The sequence below is a fragment of the Mobula birostris genome, chromosome 6 (genome assembly GCF_030028105.1).
Source record: "Mobula birostris isolate sMobBir1 chromosome 6, sMobBir1.hap1, whole genome shotgun sequence".
NCBI classification, from domain to species: Eukaryota; Metazoa; Chordata; class Chondrichthyes; order Myliobatiformes; family Myliobatidae; genus Mobula; species Mobula birostris.
Window position 1 is genome coordinate 71,976,917 of NC_092375.1, and position 18,387 is coordinate 71,995,303.

The 18,387-nt window shown below is 40.5% G+C and overlaps 1 protein-coding gene across 3 annotated transcripts in view; it reads right to left on the reverse strand.

Moving 5' to 3' along the window:
* The window catches only part of gtpbp8 (GTP binding protein 8), a 40,127-nt gene extending 23,801 nt beyond the window's left edge, over nucleotides 1-16,326 (reverse strand). Inside the window, exons 1-4 of one of the 3 annotated variants that reach the window (XR_011886346.1) lie at nucleotides 16,149-16,326; nucleotides 12,332-12,724; nucleotides 11,864-11,962; nucleotides 3,374-3,504 (exon numbers count right to left, since the gene is read on the reverse strand). Coding sequence is in view for 2 of the 3 variants with exons in the window: in XM_072260645.1 (XP_072116746.1) it covers nucleotides 3,374-3,504; nucleotides 11,864-11,962; nucleotides 12,332-12,685 (584 nt within the window). In the remaining variant the exon portion in view is untranslated. The remainder of the gene's footprint in view (nucleotides 1-3,373; nucleotides 3,505-11,863; nucleotides 11,963-12,331; nucleotides 12,725-16,148) is intronic. The other 2 variants (XM_072260645.1, XM_072260644.1) reach the window with 2 other exon arrangements.
* Nucleotides 16,327-18,387: the final 2,061 nt, after the last annotated feature.

An 18,387-nucleotide genomic window follows, 5' to 3' on the forward strand; every position in this document is an offset into this window, starting at 1 on the left:
CCCCTATGTTCTAATATAGCAACTGTTTTGGGATCTTGAGATCGGGTCTGTCCACTGAAATGGGCCAAGTTTAATTAGGGCGCTATGCAGTAAGGTTGACCTGGGAGATGGTGTGGTTCATTTTTCCTGCTAGTGAATCTGGAGGATTTTGCAGACGTAGTTTTGGTTATATCTGTTCAATACCAGTAAAGGTGCCAGCTCAGATTGTTTATGAGTCATGGACTAGACTGCCTGTGAGCTCTGTGCTAGATTTGAGTCTCCATTGCCCAAACATTTTTTGTCATGCTGTCAAGGACTGCATTTGCAACTGAAGGTAAAGATGAGTTTCAGCAGGAACTCTAATTGAGAATCAGCTCATAAGATATGGGAAATGTGGATCATACAGATGGCGAGTGATGTTGTATGAGAAGCTTTGGTAGAGAACCTTTGAACTGAAAATACTAGTATAAAGCCATTTCTCTTGAATGTTCCAATAAACAATTAGACTGAGATCAGGCTCTGTATTTCACTCATTTGCAGTCTCTCACCATTAAGATAACAGTTTGCTTTTGATTTCACTTATTGTATTCACTTATTGTAGTGCATAACCACACATTTTTCCAGATAAAATTCCATTCAGCTCCTTTTTGCCATTCATTGAACCTATCTATATCCTAGTCAAATTCTTCCTGAACATCCACTCATTGATGGTTCACGCAAGGTCATCTTTATTATTTATCTATTATTTTGTTTTTCCTTTTGTAATTGCACAATTTGTTGTCTTTTACATGTTGTCTTGTCCACCTTTGTGAGCAGTTTTTCATTGATTCTATTGTGTTTTTTTCTATTTACTACGAATGTCTCCCAGGAAATGAATCTCAGAGCAATATATGGTGACATATATTGTATGTACTTTGATGATGAATTCACTTTGAATTTTGAATGTTCATGGAATCTTGTCTGCTTAATTAATTGTTGCAATACCTTGTAGCTTGGGATCAGAATTGCTACGATTTCCTCCATGTTCCGTGAAACTAGCAGTGCTGGCAATGTTCTCCAATGTGAAGACCATCACAGATCATGTCTAAAATACCTGCCATATCCTTGCTTCCTGTTATTAATTCCTGAGTCCCCTCTCCTAGGGGTCCTACATTAGCTGTCCCCTTTTTGTCATACATCTGTTAAAACTGTTTTAATGTTGCCTATAAGTTCTCTCATAATCAATTTTGGCCTTATTAATTTTTTAGTCTTTCACAACTGGTTTCTTAAAATATCACAATCCTCTAGTCTACCACCAGCCCTTGCCACATTGTATGCTCTAGTTTTTAATTTATCATTATCCACCACCTCCTTTGTTCGTCATAGGTGGCTCATTTTTCTCACGAAATCCATGTTTCTGATTGGAATAAATTTGTGTTTTGTGGTTAACCAGCTGTTTAAATATCTGACACTGCTCATCCACTGACCTACCCATTAATCATTTACTGACTGCACTCTTGACAAATCTATTTTTACATTTTAACTGAAGTTATTTAAGTTGAAGACACTGATTTTAGTTCAGGGATTTTTGCCTGAACTCTATCTGGAATTCATCACACTGTGGATCCTCATCTTTTATTAATTCTATCTCATTATACATAGCCACATCTAAAATACACCAATTCCAGGTATATACATTCTGCAACATACTGTTCCAATTCCACAAATTTCTCTTCTATTGGCCCTTGCTATTTTGATTTGCCCAATAAATATGCAGTTTAAAGTCATCCACAATAACTTTAGTTTTGGTTTTACATGCCTTCGATATCTCCCCACTTATGCTTTGCATACTGAGAGACAATAATTTGGGGGCCCACAGATTATCTTACACTTAAAAGACTTATTTTCTCTGTTATTCATTACTTCCACCCAAACTGATTCCACATCACCATCCACTCCACTTTTATCACAACTCAGCACCACTCTGATACCTCCCTGAATTAACACCAGTAGCCTGTCTCCTCTTCCTTTTTGCCTCTTCATTTGGGACATGAAAAAATATGCAAATTTGAATTCACTGCCTTGGGCACCTTGCAACTATGTCATGATTATTAACAGTCCCTTTTCCTTTTCATCATCATTTCCAGTATTTTTTTTTTCCCTGGTTATCCTATCATAGACTTTCCCTTTGTTACATTTCCCCTACCTGTACCAAAACAGAGTTTTTCCCTAGTACCTGATTAATCACCCATTTCTTCCCATTTGGGGGAAAAATCTTCTAATTATTCTGCCTAACCTGTAAAGTATTTCAAGCATTTAACATTATAATAATTAAGAATCGGGATATTATGACCATATCTAATTAAAAGGTACCCTGAAATTTGAACAAAAAGATGACAAGGATACACCTTCACAGCTAGGTACATTCAGTGGCTACTTTATCAGGTAAAAGAGTGGAACCCGTGTGATCGTCTGCTACTGTAGCCCATCCACTTCAAGGTTCGATGTGTTATGCATTCAGAAATGCTCTTCTGCACACCACTATTGTAATGCATGGTTATTTGAGTTACTGTCACCTTCCTGACAGCTTGAACCAGTCTGGCCATTCTCATCTGACCTCTCTCATTAACAAGGCATTTTCGCCTAAAGAACTGCTGCTCATTGGTTGCATTTTGTTTTTCCCACTATTCTTTGTAAACTCTAGAGACTATTGTGTGTGAAAACCCCAGGAGATCAGCAGTATCTGAGATACTCAAACCACCTTATCTGGCACCAATGATCAATCCATGGTCAAAGTCACTTAGATCACATTTCTTTCCCATTCTGATACTTGGCCTGAACAACTAAACCACTTGACCATGCCTACATATTTTTAAACATTGAGTTTCTGCCAGATGATTGGCTGATTAGATATTTGCATTAATGAGCAGGTATACAGTGTACATAATAAAGTAGCCAATGAGTATTGTGAGTGCATGGAACTGGCTCACTTGGTAGCATATTTGACTCAACCAAAAGGTTGTCACTTCAATTCTCATTTCAAAGACTTGAACTCAACAATATGAATTGATATTCCACTGCAGTATTGAGGAAATGCTGCATTTTCATTTTTCTCCAATACAGGATTTACCTGGTATTCTGACCAACTTATCCCACAATGAAAAAAATATAAACTTTGTCATTTTCATATCTTTGTTGTTCCTCTGAAAATTGATTGCCAATTCCATAAGAACATAATAATGATTACACTTCAAAAAGCAGCTTTAAAGCACTGCCAGATCATGAAATTATGAAGAATGATACTTACATGCAAGTTGTTTGTAATATGGCTCAGAGTTTATAACTAGAGACATATTTCCCTATTGTACAAAATTTAGAGAAAACAGAAACAAAATGAAGACCAAGTAACACTTACTTTTGTCTTGCTTGAAGATAGATCTCCACCATTTCCACAAAATCAGAAGGTGCCTTGTACCCATAACCAGGCATATCCACCACAGTAAATGCTTTTCCCACTTTAAAGAAATTCATTTTCCTTGTATGCCCCTAAAACAACATGGAAAGAAAACAACTCATGATCATGGAGTTAATTACAGATAAATATTAGCATTGCAAATACACTTACATTTTCACTCCAGGATTAGTTACATACAAAATGTTATCGTTCCTTTACAAATAAAATGGTAGCGATGTTCTGATTAGCAAAAACATTCACTTCCAGTTCCCAGAAACAAAGGGAAATCACAAATCAATAACTTTGACAATAAATTACAAGGTAACATTCAGATATATTTAAATTTTGAATCATAATAAATTTGGCATGGTAGTAAATGTTCAGAAATGCAACTGAAATCTATTCACCAATAAAAGTGAAAGAAAATAATTGGGTCAGAATTTGCAGCTCTTCAGCGATAGACCACTAAGATTTCTTTTCCCCCCCACTGGCAGCTAGAAAATAATTTGCATTCCAACTTATAGCTGCAGGTTGTTAACAGTACTCTAAACGAAAAGGACCACCGGGGGTCTTGCCAAATGAAGAAGCAAGTCTGGCGAACCAAACACTAAGGAAGTAGGGTAAAGCAGACATCCCACCTTGCAAAAACCCATTTCAGGGAGGTAGCACCCCCGCCTCCCCGCAACCCCATATTCCTGCCCCCCCCCCGTCGACCTCCAAGGGTGTATATAATACTTTGTTTAGTGATTTTGTCTAATCTGTAAACCAAGTTGGGTATATACAGCAAATGTGACATTAAAATATGTACTTATATTGTATTATTATGTTTACTCTATTACAACTTTAAGCAAGTCTACAGGGAGTTTGGCCTCATCACATAGGACATCAATAGCGTAGCTCCTTGGCAGCTAGCCAGCTAGTTTAAATCAGGGGTCCCTAATCTGTTTTGCACCGCGAACCGGTTTAATATTGACAATACTCTTGCGGATCGGCCGACCGGGGGGGTGGTGGGTGTTAATCGTGACCAGAATATAGGTGATACGTCAACTATAAGTCACTTTTAAGTAGCTAATACACTCAATTTCGTTTCTAAAGAGGGTTATCTAACGAATTTAATATTAAACACACAGCGCATATTTTCCGCACATGAATATAGTGATAAGTCAATTATAACGGTGGTCCCAAACCACCGGGCCGTGAAGCATGCAGCAGTAGCCAGAACACACCCATTCTTCGCGGCTCGGAGGTCGGGGACCACCGAATTACAAGTCACTTATAAGTCAATAGCATCATAACATTTTAAGTAATGTTTGGATATTAAACACACAGCGCATATTTTCCTCGTATTAAACATATAAAATCATTGCAACACACCAATTTCACTGAATCAGTGGGAGCCCTGAGCTTGTTTACCTGCAACAACACGGTCCTATCGAGCGGTGATGGGAGACAGCGATACTCGAAGGGGGCTCCTTATGTCCAGTCTATTCCGCAATTTAGTTTTCGTTGCATTCATTGCAGAAAACTCCGCTTCGTAGAAATATGTTGGAAACGGAAGCAACGTTTTCAGCGCTTTCGTGGCTATCTCAGGATATTCAGCCTTGACTTTGGTCCAGAATGCCGGCAGAGATGTTATGTCAAACATACTTTTCAGCCCACCGTCATCTGCAAGCTCGAGGAGTTGATCTCCTTCCCGCGCTGACATGGAAGATTCACCGGGGACATTCACAAATGGGTCATGGACCCATTCCTTTGCACACCTTGGGTCATTGATGACCTCATGTGTGTTAAAATTCAACAGTGGGCATGACAGGATATGAGGAAAGGTGCAGCTGACTCATATCGTTTCATAGCGCCAAATCATATTGTTTCCCCGTGGCCCGGTGGTTAGGGACCACTCTTAGCACGAAGGGAGACCAATCAGGATGCTTGCTCTCCCTCTCCTGCTCAAGAAAATCTATTTCCGGGATATTGTGTATAATTTCCGGGCGCCAGGGAGCCACTATCGATATGCGGGAGACTCCCGGAACTTGCGGGAGAGGTGGGATGTCTGGTAAAGTAAACTAAGTTAGAAAGGAATAAAAGGAATAAAAGGAAAAAAAGTGAAAGTGAAGCTTAGGTTTTCTTTCTGTGCGGTAAGCAGAGGAGCTGTGTAAATTGTTCAGCAATATGAAAGAGTGGATTTAATTAAATATGATTTAACAGCTAAAATGATTATTTGATCATAGATGAGGTAGTGCAGTGTATTGAACAGTTTTTTTTTGTCCCATACACTTTCCATTGAATTGACAATGCAAAACCAGTTACTTTCTTATATCAGGTATCAGAGACAAAGCTCAACACCAGAAGGGTTATTGTGATGGAACTAAATTCAAAGTGATACTAGTATAGATTAATATAGCAATAAATACTAATTCTTTGGAGAGATTCCTGATTTCAAACTAAAATCATCTTTCATTCACACATACTGTTATACTCCAAACAATAAAAGGTTATATGGCTATGAAGTAGAATCACAATCATATTTATACTGTAGCAATACAGCAAGGAGAATATTTATTGACTCTGAGGAGTAAAATTCAGAACGTTTGATTCCTAATCTATTATAATTTACCAAGAGTAGAGACTGATTGACTCAGCCACATTCTTAGGTGAGAATGTGCTAAGTGAGGAGATGCAAGAAGCAATTAGTGAGTTTAATAAAGCAGCATTGAGAATTGCAATAAAAAAAGTTCTGTCCGCCTCTCTCAGGAATCTGACTATGTTGCTGACATAGGCAAATAAATAAGGGAAAAAGGACAAAATATCTGAGGAAATCCACCAACATTTGGTAAAAGAAATCACTGCATCAAACTTGGTGACTGCATGATAGAGGTGTTAAATGGATGTGACACAGGACATCAGAATGTGGGTGAACAGTGGGAGAAAAGGTATACAGTTGGAGACATTACAACATTTTGGCAAGCCGTGCAAACAAATTTTAGCAAAAAAGCATAACTTAATGTGATCATGTTCTTTTGCACAGAGCATGCTGTTAGATCTGGGGATGATGTCTAGAAGGTTCTTTGGAAGTCAAGAATGAAGTGCAAATCTTACAGCTATAGGTATCTTATTAGATGTTCACCATAGTACAGGTCAATCAAGGTCAGCCTGAACCAGCAAGCAAGGCAAGTAAAGAGAAATAACAAAGAACAGGAAGACATGCTCTTCCTTTATATTGCAAACTGGTTTAGATAAGGAAATCTGTGAGCAAGTACAGTTTGAGTCACTACTCAGCTTTGCAAAGAAACTACAGAAGTACAGAACCAAATATACAAGTTACTAAAAGTTTAAAGACAAATATATAAAATACATATATAAATATAAGCATATTAAGAACAATCTGGATCCCAATTCAGCATTTGCCCCTTTGATTCTAAATTTAACATTTTGAATCAGACCTGAAATTTCTGATGTAAAAAAATCTTGCAGTATCAGCATCAAACATAAAATTTAATCATGTCGAGTTTTTAGCGACCGCTAGATGTCTCCTGAATCAAAATCACATTTAATATCACTGGCATATGTTGTGTAATATGTTGTTTTGTGGAAACAATGCATTGCAATACATAATAAAAAGCTACTATAAATTACATATTTCATATATTATATAATATATATACACACACTCATACATACACATACACACACATTAAATTAGTCGTGCAAAGAGAGAAAAAATAGTACAGTACTGCAGATCCTTTCATAGTCCATTTGAAATCTCATGGCGATGGGGAAGAAGCTGTTCTTAAAACCCTGAGAGTCCATCTTCAGGTTCCTGTACCTCCTCAATGGTGGCTACGAGAAGAGGGCATGTCCTGAGTGATGGGTATCTTTAGTGATGGATGCCACCTTTGGAAGTTGTCTTCAATAGTGGGAAGGTTAGTGCCATGATAGAGCTGGCTGAGTTTGCAACTTTCTGCAACTTCTGCCTAGTTAGTGATTTACAAAGAAGGCAAGACAGCGGCTATACTTCATTAGGAGTTTGAAGAGATTTGATATGTCAACAACTACACTCAAAAACTTCTATAGATGTACTGTGAAGAGCATTCTGATGGGCATCACTATCTGGTATGGGGTGGGGGGTGCGACTGCACAGGACCAAAGGAAGCTGCAGGGGATTGTAAATCTAGTCAGCTCCATCTTGGGTACTAGCCTACAAAGTACCCAGGACATCTTCAGGGAGCGGTGTCTCAGAAAGGCAGCATCCATTTTTAAGGACTGCCAGCACCCAGGGCATGCCCTTTTCTCGCTGTTACCATTAGCTAGGAGGTACAGAAGCCTGAAGGCACACACACAGTGATTGAGGAACAGTTTCTTCCCCTCTGCCATCCAATTCCGAAATGGAAATGGACACTACCTCACTTTTTTTTTTTAAATATACAGTATTTCTGTTTTTTGCACGTTTTAAAAAATCTATTCAATATACCTATACTTCTAATGATGTGTAACACCTATTCAGGGTCAATATGACACAGTAATTTCCATCCAGGGATGTAGCCCTTGATCAGAGATTTTGCTGTATGCACACTGAAAGGTTGAACGACAAAGATGACTGTAAGTTAGAGATTTTAGTTGCACCTGTCTTCCTTCATTCCTGTGCAGCTTCACTTGCTTGGTCTTTAATGAAGCAAGCCCAGGCATGGCTACCAGTCCATTTCTCATCACTGTCATCATCACTTGAATCACTAGAGGTCGCTGTAGCAGCCCCATCATATCCATTCTGCAATTACCCTGAACTTCAGATACAGATGCTGCTTTGGATATTTGTCTGGTTAGGCAGGGAAAGATCAGTGACAGGACATCACTCTGCTTCTCCATACTGTCTCAGTTTGTCTCTGAGCTTGTATACTTTACTTCAACTTGATCACATTTCTGTTTTTATCTTCCATTTGTTCAATTAACACACAGATTTGCTCTTTAGATTTTTTTTACTGTCATACTGACTTTATAATTTGTCTCAGCTCTCCTTTTCCTTTTTTTCTTGTTCACTGAATACACGCTTCAATCTTTGTCATGTTGACTTTGTAACTGAACATGTTCTCTTTCTTTGCTATGATAAATCTGTTAAAGTCCAGTTTTCCTTCTCTCAGGTATTCTCTGGATCTTACCCTATGTCTTTTAAATATCACTACAGCCTAATTCCATTTGAATCAGTATTGATTGTATACTTCATTGACTTCTTCACTAGTTATCTAGTTGGAATATTTTGTTTAGATAAGAACTCAAAATTTCAGTCATCTGTTCGTATGTAACAGCTGGAGGTTCAGCTTCCCCTTTTGTTGCAGTAGGTTTCTCCAAGATCTGACTGTCACCTTGATTCTCCTCCTGTAGATATAGAGCAACTGTCCACTTACATGGAGCCTAAAGCCTGAATGAATGGGAGCCTACAGCCCTAATCAATAGATTGTACACTCAAAATTCAAATCAACCATACACAACCAAATAGATTACACCAAAATCTCAAATTAATAGACCACGCACAACTAAAAAGTACTGGTTAACTGCACTTAAAATAGAGCAGAGTAGAGGAGAGGATCCCTGAGTTTTATCTTCACTCTTAGACTTTCTTTAAATAAGGTATTGAGGCAAGAACCAGGTGCTTCTGATAATTAGAAAAGAGGAATGTCCTACCTTCTAATAAATGTGCACACTAGAGAAACTTCCAGTTTCGCCTGGGATTCTTCCTGTCCTTAAACTACACAACTATTCCATTCATGACAACAAATTGCTGGATTTGGAGATGATGTTGCTCAAAAGGTTCTTCGAAAGCCAAGAATGAAGTGCAAATCTTATGGTTACAGCCATTTACTGGATATTCATCATAGTACAGGTCAGACAAGATCAGCTTTTTTTTAAATTTCAAAAGCAAATTTTATTAATAAAAAAACATACAAAAGACAGTGTAAAAACCCATTTAAATTCACAGTTGTTACATTTAGTAGTGTAAACTTAAAAAAAACACAAACGTAACACCATTGCCACTTGCATGGCACCCTCGGGTGATCCCACTTTCATTCTTCGGGGGCTTCCTCACTCAACTCAGCCCTTCCATATATGGTAGTATACTGTGATCCCTCCCCAGAGAGCAATTAGCATTGACTGCACCAAGCTTCCCTCAGCACATACCCCTACAGCCTGAAATATGCCAGTTGACAGCATTCCATTATAGGCATCTTGCTTTGCTGGAAGACCAACAAGTTTTTGCAGACTGAAGGTTATCTTTCACTGAGTTGATGACCCATCAGCAGCACTTGTCTACCTCAGTGCATGTCCCTGGAAATAAACTACAGATCACAACCACTGGGGATGAACTGGGACACAGACCCTTGCAACCTTCTCCACACCCTCTTAGCAAATCCAGTCTACTAAGAGTGGGTGGCCATCTCTTCCTTACTGCAACTATCCTGAGGGGGGTGATATGTCATCTGTGCACAAAGATTCTGAATGGGAGGGCCACTTTCGCCATAGCCAAGTAAGTTCTTGGTGTTTGTTGCTCAGATCTGGCAATGAGGCATTCTGCCAGATCGTTTGGACTGTTTGTTCAGAGAACAAATCCACAGTACCCCTGTCCCACAGCATCTGCAGTATGTTCTGTGATGACCACTTCCTGATGTTGGGCAGGTGGGGCTCATCAGCCTTGGACAGCAGCCCGCCTAGAAGGAAAACTCTGATTTTCAACCACCGCTGCCTTGTGGCCATACCCACCCATGGAAAAGGCTTCAGGAGCAAGCCCCGAGGAAGAAATCCGGATCCGGGATCGGTAAGGCAGTTTGATGTTGTTTACAACTTCACTCTGGCAATCTCTGCGATGACACTGGTGCCAAGCTGTATCAGCGCTTGCCCTTCCATCAGTGATGTGGAAAGGGAGAACCCGCTGCACGGGCAACAGCTGGTTCTTCAAATCTTCCCGCCCAGGTTTGCGCCCTGAAGAGGACGCAGTCCACCAGGTCACCTTTAATTGATGGCTGCCTACTTCCTGATGGACTTGTGGCTGAAGGCGTTTACTTGGAAAAACTTACACAAAGGAATGGTATTGCAGCCATGTCTGGTTGACTAGGCCAATGCACAATAATGGCACCAGGGCTACCTTCCACTACACCAGGGACAGGTAGAACCTCAGTACATGGTGACACTGGTGCCCACATATTTTGGATCCACACACTGCCTGATGCAGCCATGCATGAAGATGGTCACCAGAATGAAGTCAATGTATCATACACTTGTGCCCCCATTCTCCAAGGACTCAATCAGCCTGTACTTGCAAACAAGACAAGTAAGGACATGTAACAAAGAACTTGACCATATGCAAACCAATCTAAACTAGTTCAGATAAGGAAACTTGTGAACAGGTACTGTCTGAGTCACATTTCAGCTTTGCAGACAAAGAAACTATAGAAGTATAGAACCAAATATGCTACAAGTTACTAAAGGTTTACAGACAAACAGGTGACCAGGTAAACAAAAGTGGGCATAAAGAAAGCTAAACGTACAAGGAAAAATAAAACCTACAATTAAAAAAAGTCTGGACCCTAATCCAACAATTTGGCTCAAATCCGTATGTGTGAAATGCATGGAAGCCACCAGGCATTAACAAGGATATCAACCAGTCTGAAAAGCTATCACTTTGGAATTTTTTTTTCCAGCTGTTCTTAAGTCCTGTGAAGGAACGTAAGTCGCTTACAACAAAACAGGCCTTCAATTGAAGAGACGAGCCACAGCTTGATATTTAATCAAAAGGGATTAAGTTTACCTAGTCCACTACTGCATAATCTAAAACTCTGTAACCTTGCAAATAAATTTATAAAAATAATAAATGCTCACTTCCACTTTTTGCCTTCTCAGCCAGATGTCCATAGAAACCTTACTCATGCATCTGTCAATTCATCATATCCCCATCATCCTTGATTCCTCCAGTCATAACTTGGCTGAACTCCACAGCCCTTTACGTACCTTCCACCAATGCTCCCAAACCTATTAACTCCAAGCCTGAGCAACACCCAACAATGTTATCTTCTCACCATTTATAACTTCTCCAAAATGTAAAGGCCTTATTTTTACAAAGTGCGCAAGCCCTGTTCTTTTCCACACAACATTTTGGTCTCAATTTGACACTCAATGATTTGAGGAAAAACCAGTGCATTCTCCCTGTACAGTGCCAGCTTTCCCTGCATAGAAGAAATCCTGGTCCAATGATTTTTGTATGATCAGGATAACAATACAGTTTGTGATTGGGGATAATGTGTGATGGAAGGAGGTTCCAAAATTCCTGAGACTACTACATAATTTTGAAGTCAAGAAATAATATATTCATCATAGGAGTCCAATGCAACATAGCATTTGCACCAATAGAATACATTATGGCATTTTTAAAATCAAAAACGTGTAATTCTTTAGCCTACAAATACTCACAGGAGTTTTTGAAACTCTAACTTCAATTCCAGGAACCAAAGAAAACAACGATTTTATCAATGAAGACTTTCCAACATTGCTCCTTCCTATAAAACACACCTAAAAGGAAAAAAAAAATGATAAGGTAGACTATAAAGTAGAGGCTTGAAATGTATTGATATGGAGTTTGCTCCGCAATCATAATTGTAGAGGTTTTAGTCAAAATTATTCGAATTCCTAATTAACATCCATTTTGGAAAATTAGTTGAAACAGCAAGAGAAAAGGGTACAAGAATTTGTTGAAGATATATTTCCACAAATCTGCATTCCCAGTGGAAACCACACATACAGAATTGGTTGCAGTCTCCGTAACCAAGAACACAACTGGTGATTTAGATTATAATGGGAAAAAAATACTTCCTTGTTGTTAATTCAGGACAGTCACCTCATATATGACTTTTGTTAAGCATGGGGAAAAGTAGCACTAACCTCTGGTTGGGATGTCACTGGTGCATGATCAATCCTGACAGCAGAGGTGAAATAATCTATACTGTGCTTTCTTGAAGGCATGAAGAATTGTTCTGCAGCAGCAATATCCTGAAAACTTGGATTAAATATCTGGAAGTTCATTTTATTTACATTCTTCACTAGGTACTGTTCCAAGATTTTTAATGGATAAATAACACTGACAAGCTTCTTTGTGCTGAACTTAGAAACTTCATGGACAGAAGACAGCTTGTGTATGTTTCCATGGACAGGACATAGTGAAATAGCTCTCTCTTGTGCCACTTTTGTTTTCAACACTTGTGCTAAGCAGAGTGAACTTGATCGTATTGTCAACATTATTCCAGTCTCATGTAGTATTATAAATATGAAATAAACCTGAAAGAGAAAATTGGAAGTCACGATGAAAAAAAACACAAGCAACATCCAACAGGTTAAGAACTCAAAAGCAACATTCACAAAGTGTGAACTAAAACAAGTTTTAACTGCCCTCACTGACCTCAGAACTGATTATACATTTTGAAACAGAATGGAACAAAGCAAAATGACGCAGATAATGAACATTTAAATAACAGAAATAGGAATTCCTGGAAAAACTCAGCATATCATGTAAGACTTGTAGAAAGAGAAAATTAGTGTTAATTTTTCATGTCAATTACTTTTTCATCAGAAGAGGGCTCTTTCTGATAAATTATTATTAAATTAAAAAATAATCTATTTCAATGCTCACTGACCTGTTTAATGATTCTTTCTCAACTTAGAGATGGCACCTGTGAACAAAGATGCAGCTGGAGAAGGGAAATCTGTCTGTGTATATGCTTGAGTATTATTGTTATGCCTTTCTTTTGTAACCTTGCTCATTTAAACCTGCTCATCTCCAATATACCACCTGGTTTAAGGATTGCACTATCATCCCAATATCTAGGAAAGAATAAGGTGATGTGCCTTAATGAATCGTCCTCCAGTGGCTCTGACATCAACCGTCATGAAGTTCTTCGAGAGGCTGGTCATGATATACAATGCCAGCCTTCCAGACAACCTTGACCCACTGCAATTGCTTCCCACTAAAGCAGGTCTACAGCAGGCACCATTGCCCTGACACTCCACTCATCTCTGGAGCATCTGGACAGTAAAAGACACCTATGGTAGACTATTGTTTACTGACCACAACTCCGCCTTCAACAAATCCATCTCTAGACTCATAGAACAGGGACTCAACACAACCCTCTGCAGATGGATCCTCGACTTGCTGGCCAACAGACCATAATCAGTCAGGATAGCAGCAACAGTTCTGCCAAATTATCCTGAATACTGGCGCAGCACAAGACTGCATCCTCAGGACTCGTGGCCAGATTCTAACTCCATCAACAAGTTTGCAGATGACACCACCACTGATGGCTATATTTCCAATAACAATAACTCAGAAGATAGGAAGGAGTTAAAGACCTGGTAGCATAGTGATACGATGAGAACCTTTCCCTCAGTATCAGTAATACAAAATAGCTCGTCATTGACATTAGGGAGGGGGTGTGGTGCACATCAACGATGTTGAGGTTGAGAGGTTTGAAAGCAACACCCCCATTAGCCTGTCTTGGCCCAACCATGTAGACATCACAGCCACGAAAATTCATCGGTGCCTTTACTTCCTCGGAAAGCTGAAGAAATTTGACACATCCTCTCTGACCCTCACTAGTTTTTATTGATGCTTCATAGAAAGCATCCTATCCAATGCAGTATGGCTTGGTACGACAACTGCTCTGCCCAACATGCTAGAAACTGCGGAGTATTGTGGACACAACACAGCACATCACAGATGACCGCCTCCCTTCCATAGACTGCCTACGCTTTTCACTGCCTTGGTAAAGCAGCCAATACAATGAAATGAAATGGAAAGATAGTATGCAAAACAAAATCTTTCATTGCTTTCTCTGTACCTGTGAAAATAGACTTATTCACTGATTTTGCTCCACAGGAAAGAAAGATCTTAGGTTGAAATTATTAACTGAATCAAATTTTCCAGCTGATCTATTCCAGCAACTTTGTTTATTTTTGCAGGTAAGGATTTTGTTTTTGTTGTTCAGTGGAAATAAAAGCAACTAATAACAAAATGACAATGGAACCAGTAAGTGACTGGGATATGAAAGTCTTGAAAGAAGAACGAGCCTCTGTAGTTCCATATTCCCTGCCACTCCTACACTTAAAAGAACAGGGTAACTTCTCAATACATACAAAATACTAGAGGAACTCAGCAGGCCAGGCAGCATCTACGGAAAAAGCAGAGTCGACATTACAGGCCGAAACCCTTCGATAGGACTAGAGAAAAAAGGCTGAAAAGTAGATTTAAGGTGGGGGGCGGGAGAAAGGGAAACAGCAAGCAATAGGTGAGACTTGGAGGGGGAAGGGATGAAGCAAAGAGCTAGAAAGTTGATTGGTGAAAGAAACAGAAGGCCATGGAAGAGAAAAAAGGCTGGGGGTGGGGAGGAGCACCAGAGGGAGGCAATGGGCGGGCGAGGATATAACATGAGAGAGGGAAAAGGGGACTGGAAATGGTGGGGGGGGGGGAGAAGAGGGATTACTGGAAGTTTGAGAAATCGATGTTCATGCCATCAGGTTGGAGGCTACACAAAGAGAATATAAGGTGTTCCTCCAACCTAAGTTGGCCTTATCACTCAGAGGAGGAGGCCATGGATGGACACATCAGAATGGGAAGTGGAATTAAAATGGGTGGCCACTGGGAGTTCCCGCTTGTGGAGCGTAGATGGTCAGCAAAGTGGTCTCCCGGTCTACGTCAGGTCTCACCAATATAGAGGAGGCCACACCGGGAGCACCGAACAACAGACTCACAGGAAGTGTTGCTCATCTGGAAGGACTGTTTGTGGCCCTGAATGGTAGTGAGGGAGGAGGTGTAGGGGCAGATGCAGCACTTGTTCCGTTTGCAAGGTGAAGTGCCAGGAGAGAGATCAGTGGGAAGTGAAGAATGGACAGGGGAGTCACATAGGGAGCGACCCCTGCAGAAAGCTGAAAGTGGGGAAGAGGGAAAGATGTGCTTAGTGGTGGGATCCCATTGGAGACAGCGGAAGTTGTGGAGAATTATGTGCTTGATGTGGAGGCCAGTGGGGTGGTAGGTGAGAACAAGAGGAACCCTATCCCAGGTAGCATGACAGGAGGATGGGGTAAGAGCAGACGTTAGTAGGGCAGCATTGATGGTGGAGGAAGGGAAGCCCCTTTCTTTGAAAAAGGAGGACATCTCCTTCGTTCTAGAATGAAAAGCCTCATTCTGAGAGCAGATGTGGAGGAGTCAGAAGAATTGAGAGCTCATCTTTTTTATTTTCAATAGGAACCATTGGCACTTGTCTAACATCTTGTGTAAGAAACTATGCCGTGTTGAAATGGGGATTGACTAACAGGAGTTCCATGGAACAGACCTTCTGGTCCACAATGCCTGTGCCGACCATGATCCCAACGCAAGGTCAAGTTTATTGCCAGATGGGCGTACATGCATGCAGACGTGTAATGAGAACCTTGGTGTAACAGGGACATAAGATTCACAATGTTCGCACGAAACGAGGGTGTGGGGGTGAAGCGACCGATGCACATTGGTTTATGGGGGGGAGGGAGGAACAGGTACAGAGAGAGTTGAATAACTTGGATGAAATGGGCGACAGGAGCACAGAGCTGAAGGATAGTCACGCTGTCAAGACCACCGAGCGGAAGCGGCAATCCGTTTTCAATGGGGAAGGTCGTCAGCTTCCTGGCCGCCACTCGAGCCCGGCTCATTACTGCTCAGAAAGCCCGTACTCACCGATTTTCCCTCACCGCACCATTCTCGCCTTCACTCACCTCCCGCTGCCCAAGGAAGCAGCTAGGCCGCTGCACGTCCCAACCCTCACCGTCCCCCTGGAAACAAGAGGAGCGGGTGGAAGGGCCGGGGAGGAACCCCTGCAGCAGCGGGACCGGTGTCTAAAGCAAAAGTCCTCTTCTGTCTGGAAAAAAATCAAATACAGAATTAAATTGTCCTCTGCCCCTCCCACACACATTTACAATAAACACCACATCGGCCTCTGGGTTCCTGTATCAGATATAAAACTATTTTACATCCATTTTGATGTAGATAGTGAAACAGTGTTTAAAATTTTTGAATCAAGACAGAATATTGTTCCTTAATGATGTGTTCATTTTCACTCTTCTTCTGGAGAATGGATATTAATTACGTTGTGTCAGTCAATTCGTCAAGCCCGTGATATTTTATAATTATTTCGCAACACAGGAGGCATTGGGCACATCAGGACGTGATGGTATCGCGTTCCCTGAACTCAAAAGAAGATTTAAAGCCCACTCCGATACACAGTAAATATCGGGTACCCTTGCAAGAGGAAGGTTATACTGTATCTACCTACTCTAAAAATAGGAGCTTACTTTCCCGTCTCTGCAGTGAGACCTAGCGGCCAATACCCACAGCTTGAGTCGTGTCCCCACCCCCTTACTAAAACAGAGATACTTCCAGCTAACAAAGTAATTAAACACAGCTTGTTTTATTTTAATTATATATACACTCAGTGCCTCCTCTTGATCCCCAACGAGGCCATCCTCAGGGTGGAGCAGCAATACTTCACTGTCTGGGCAGCCTCTAACTTGATGGCATGAATATCAATTTCCCCTTCCAGTTATAAAAAATTCCCTCCCCTCTTTTTCTATTCCCCACTCTGGCCACTTATTTCTTCTCTACCCACCTATCATCTCCGCCCCCCCCCATGCTCCACTTCCTTCTCTTTCCCATATGATCCATTCCTTTCATCAGATTCCTTCATCTCCAACTCCTTACCTTTCCCACCCAACTGGCTTCACCCATCACCTTCCAGCTATCCCTTCTCCACTCCCCTGACCTTTTTATTCTGACATCTTCCCCCTTTCCTTTCCAGTTCTGAGGGGGGGGGCGGGTCTCTGTCTGAAACCTTAACTGTTTGTCCACTTTCATAGATGCCACCGGACCTGCTGAGTTCCTCCAGCTTTCTGTGTATGTTGCTTTGGATTTTTAGTATCTGCAGAATTTCATGTGCTTATGAAAATACACTGTGGCCACTTTATTAGAAACATCCTGTACCTAATAAAGTGGCCACTGAGTGTATGTTCATGGTCTTCTGCTGCTGTAGCCCATCCACTTCAAGGTTCAATGTGTTGAACATTCAGAGATGCTCTGCACACTACTGTTGTAACACTTTGTTATTTGTGTTACTATTTCCTTCCTGTCACCTTGAACCAGTCTGGCCATTCTCTGCTGACCATTCTAATTAACAAGGCACAGAACTGCTGCTCACTGGATGTTTTCTCTGTATCATTCTCTGTAAAGTCTAGAGACTGTTGTGCATGAAAACCCCAGGAGATCAGCAGTTTCTGAGATACTTAAACCACCCTCTCCGGCACAAACAATCATTCCACAGTCAAAGTCACTTAGATCACATTTCTTCCCAATTCTGATGTTTGATCCAAACAAGTGAACCTCTTATCCACATCAGCATGTCTTTATGCATTGAGTTGCTGTCACATGATTGGCTGATTAGATAGTTGCATAAAGCAGGTGTACCTAATAAAGTGAACACTGACTGTAGTTCTTAACACACATTTAACACTCAAAGGATTTTTGATTTATAAAAGATTAAAGAATTACAAAAGATTTACAAACTAGAAAGAATTAGGTGAATTCTTATGAATTAAAAGAACATACCAACATGTTGCAGATGATCAGGTCATCCAACGCAGAAACCAATGGCTGAAGAATGAAATCAAGTTCTTCTTTGTCACCCCGTCTTCCTGTCATTCCTAACAATATCCAATATTTATACTGTTTTACTACTTGATGATGCATTTGCTGGGACAAAGCAATTTACACAGATAGTCAAAAAGCTTCTGCAGATAATGGTGAAAATAACCTAGCTGTAGTTGCCGGTTTCATGGGTGATAGTATTGGGTTTGTTGACCGCTAAGTTCTAAACTCAAGCAAAGGCATTAAGCCCTATCCAGTAGACATTAAATTGCCAAAGGAA